This window comes from Vicia villosa, linkage group LG2 (genome assembly GCF_029867415.1).
Source record: "Vicia villosa cultivar HV-30 ecotype Madison, WI linkage group LG2, Vvil1.0, whole genome shotgun sequence".
Lineage (NCBI taxonomy): Eukaryota > Viridiplantae > Streptophyta > Magnoliopsida > Fabales > Fabaceae > Vicia > Vicia villosa.
Window position 1 is genome coordinate 81,376,504 of NC_081181.1, and position 4,451 is coordinate 81,380,954.

Sequence of the window (4,451 nt, forward strand, 5' to 3'; positions counted from 1 at the left end):
ATTGAAGCTGTCGCGGAATCCTTTGGGGAAGTGGACATTTCAAATGTGGGAAACGGAAAAGAATCGACTTCTAGAGGGACTAATGCAAGGAAGAAAAAGTATACCAGGAAATCAACAAATAGGAAACCAAACCAAAGCCAAGAAAAGAAGCTAGAAGTAGAGATTGGGAAGAGACATCTGGTGGACGTTATGATAGTGGAAGGCAACTTAGAGGGGTGTGGCAGTGGTGAGAAGAAACGAATGGGGCGAGTCCCAGAGAAGGAAGATCCAAGAATTGAACCAGAGGTGGTGTTGGAAAACCAACACCGCCTATCACAATGAAAATCATTAGTTGGAACTGCAGGAGGTTAGGGAATCCTCGTGCAGTTCGAGCCTTGTTGAGGCTCAATCGTTTGGAAAATCCCGATGTGTTGTTTCTTATGGAGACGCGTCTGAAAAGTGATGAAGTTCAAGCTATAAAAATTAAAAGTGGTTTCGATGGTTGTCTGTCGGTGGATTGTAGGAGTAGCGCTGGAGGTAGGGATGAAGGTCTTATTCTTTTTTGGGAAAGATAAGGTGCAGATTAGCATTGAGTCCTATTCACTCAATCATATTGGTGGTAATGTGGTTGATGATTCTGATGATCAGAAGTGGCACTTCATTGGGGTTTACGGATTTCCGGAGGAGCAAAAAAAGAGAAACACATGGGAGTTAATTCAAGTTGCAAGGAGTGGGGGTGATAGATTTATTTGCTTCAAAGATCTCAATGACATTCTTTTCGATCATGAGAAATGTGGAGGAAACTCAAGGACCAATAGCCAACTCTCTTGGGGGAGGCAAGCTGTGATTATTTCTGGACTAACAGATTTGGGTTTTGCAGGTTACAAATTTACGTGGACTAATGGAAGAGAGGAGGAGAACAATGTTCAATGCAGATTGGATAGGAGCCTGGCAACGAAAAGTTTCATCAATCGATTCTCTCCAATCATAGTTACCCATCTTCCCCGTTACGAATCCGACCATGCTGCTATCAAGATTGAATTTGAAGCTGCCACTGAAGGTACTCAAAGGAAAAAAGGCACATCTTTAGATTTGAAGAAGTATGGAGCAGGGACCCTAGATGTGAGAGTTTTGTTATGTGACTGTGGAACAACAACAACCTTAGGGGGCACCGTAAATTAAAAGCAATGCAGGGGCTAGCTGATTTTTTTAGGAGTACAAAAGGAGCGTAGTCAATAAAGAAATAGTTAGGATTGAAAAACTTTTGCAGGAAGAAAACAGGTGAGCTGCTAGTTCAAAAGATATTCATATGCACAGGGAACTCGAGAGTCAAAAGAACAAATTGCTTCAAACTGAAGAGGTTATCTGGAGGCAACAGAGCAGGGCCTTATGGTTGAAGCATGGAGATAAAAATACAAAAAAAATTCATGGCAAAGCCGACCAGAGGAGGAAAACAAATGAAATTAGGAAGCTAAAAGATGACAACGACATATGATGGAGAGGAGAAGATAAATGTGAAAGTCTTTTGGTTCATTACTTCTCGAACATTTTTTCTACTTCTGCCCCTTTAAATGTCCAAGAGGTTTGTTCTGTTGTGAGAGGGAAACTGCGTCATGATCATATTAGTTGGTGCGAAGGTAATTTCACGGCTCAGGAAGTCAAGGAGGCTCTTTTTCAGATGCACCCGCTAAAGGCTCCAGGACCGGATGGTCTCCTGGCACTTTTCTTTCAGAAGTATTGGCATATCGTTGGCCCCGAGGTCAGCAACCGTGTGCTAAATATTTTGAACAACAATGCAGACCCAAGAGAAATAAATAACACCCACATAGCTTTGATCCCCAAGTGTAAACATCCCTCCAGGGCAAAAGATTTCAAGCCGATTAGTCTTTGCAATGTGGTTATGAAAATGACTACGAAGGCAATTGCAGATAGAATCAAACAAATCTTGTCGGAGATCATTGATGAGGAGCAAAGTGCTTTTGTCAAAGGGCGTCTAATCAGGATAACGCATTGGTGGCTATGGAATGTTTTCATTGGATGAAGAAAAAAACAAAAGGAAAGCGTGGTGTGATGGCCCTCAAATTGGATATGTCAAAGGCGTACGATCGCTTAGAATGGCCGTTTATAATTGAGACTCTCACCTTTATGGGATTTCCACCCAGCATGGTTAATTTCATCAAAAGATGCATTTCTACAGTCTCTTACAAAGTCTTGGTGAATGGCCAACCGAGTATGAGCTTCCTGCCCGAAAGGGGACTCCGTCAAGGGGATCCCCTTTCACAATATCTGTTCATCTTATGCGCTGATGTACTTTCAGGTCTTTTAAAGAAGGAAGTCCAGAACAAGAATATCCATGGTGTACAGGTTGCAAGGAAGGCTCCCGTGATCACTCACATGTTTTTCGCTGATGACAGTCTTCTTTTTGCTAGAGCTAATCCTCAAGAAGATGATCGTATTGTGGTTGTTCTCCAAAAGTACCAAGATTCTTCTGGACAAATGGTGAATTTAGACAAATCTGAAGCCTATTTCAGCTGTAATATGAGTGAAGAAGATAAGGATATGATTTGTGCGAGGATGGGTGTCTCTAATGTCTTGAATCATTCCAAATACCTCGATCTGCCGGTGGTCTTTGGGAGGTCAAAGAAGGACATTTTTGCCATGGTTGTTGATAGAGTATGGAAGAAAATAAAAGGCTGGAAATAGCGGTTTCTGTCAAGAGCGGGCAAGGAAGTTCTCATTAAAGTTGTCGCTCAAGCAATTCCCACTTACATAATGAGTTGTTACAAGCTTTCGGAGTCGGTTTGTCACGAGATTGAGTCCTTGCTGGCCAGGTTTTGGTGGGGGTCGAAGAATGGCGAGAAAAAGGTCAACTGACTGAGTCGGAACAAGCTGGCAAAGGCAAAAGGAGAAGGAGGTTTGGGATTCCGCGGAATTAGTGACTTTAACTTGAGCCTTCTTGGAAAACACTACTGGCGCCTTTTTGGATAACTTAGTGGAGTTTGGAAAGTTGTATGATTCAAAAACCTGGTTTGGAGGCTTTCCCAATGTGAAGCCTTTGCATTGTAATCCTATTTCTGTTTAAGAAATGGTTTCTTTTACTGTAAAAAAAAAAGAAGTTCTTAGTAGTTATAACTAACAAGATTCATGTATATAGATTAGGTAATGCAAGAAAACAGCAACGTTACAGTGCAGAATGTGAGTACAATACAAGTTACAAACTTACACGTTCTTTTCTATTTTTACCCAAAATAAATAAATAAAGATGATATTAAGAAATGATTCTATTGGTAAGTTTTAAATGCCACGGATCGCGATCCTATTTCCCTCCCAGCGAAGTACAACTGTAGATATCCAGTCTAATCAACGATCACAATGTCTCCAATTTTTCTATTTTCTTTTTCCAATTCCCGCTCTCTCCTCCTTTTCTTCTTTAATATATATTCACCCAAACACTTTCTTCACCTACATCACATCCAAAACAACAAACAATCAATTTAACTTCTCTTTTTCTCTCGCAATCGAAATGGCTCGTACCAAACAAACCGCTCGCAAGTCCACCGGAGGCAAAGCCCCAAGGAAGCAACTCGCAACCAAGGCCGCTCGGAAATCTGCTCCGGCCACCGGAGGAGTCAAGAAGCCTCACAGATTCCGTCCAGGAACTGTTGCCTTAAGAGAGATCAGGAAGTATCAGAAGAGCACTGAGCTTCTCATCAGGAAACTTCCATTCCAAAGACTTGTTCGTGAAATCGCTCAGGATTTCAAAACAGATCTCCGATTCCAAAGCAGTGTCGTTTTTGCTCTTCAAGAAGCCGCCGAAGCTTATCTCGTTGGATTGTTCGAGGATACCAACCTTTGTGCGATTCACGCAAAGAGAGTTACCATTATGCCTAAGGATATTCAACTCGCTCGCAGAATCAGAGGCGAGAGGGCTTAGATCTTGTTTCTATGTAATTCTGTTTTGTAGATTTTTCTTTGTTAGGGTTTGGTTCATCTGTTATGAATCTTGGTGTATCAATGGATCTATCTACTAATATGTGTTTGTTCAAGATGTTAATCTACTTGTGGTTTTGTTATATTTATCTTGAATGATTTGGATTCATTGGAAAAAAAAAGGTGCCATTTGGTTTTTGAGTTGAAATCATATGCATTTCCTTTTTCATAATCCATGCCCATTTAATTGTAATTCTTATTTTTCTAGGCTGAAATTGTTTAAGTCCGATATTAATTTAACAATGATAAACCAAAATTAAAGCCTAATGAGACGCGGCAGCGTAAAATTGTTGAAATTTTATTCGCAAAGTGGGCAATTAAACGATTGAAATTGGTTGGCTTGAGTGTGCTTAACTTCACTGGATTTGTATCCAACGTCTTTAACAACAATGTCTATGACACTAAGTTGATAATGGAGTATGATAGCCCAACTAAACCAAAGCCCAATAAAGCTCATAGAAAAAGGAAACAGCCTCATTGGT

At 40.7% G+C, this 4,451-nt stretch overlaps 1 protein-coding gene across 1 annotated transcript; it reads left to right on the forward strand.

Annotated features, from left to right (window-relative positions):
• Positions 1–3,446: 3,446 nt before the first annotated feature.
• LOC131651583 (histone H3.2-like) lies at positions 3,447–4,052 on the forward strand. Its single transcript, XM_058921244.1, has one exon. The coding sequence runs from the start codon at positions 3,503–3,505 to the stop codon at positions 3,911–3,913; it is 411 nt and encodes a 136-aa protein (XP_058777227.1). The 5' UTR covers positions 3,447–3,502; the 3' UTR covers positions 3,914–4,052.
• Positions 4,053–4,451: the final 399 nt, after the last annotated feature.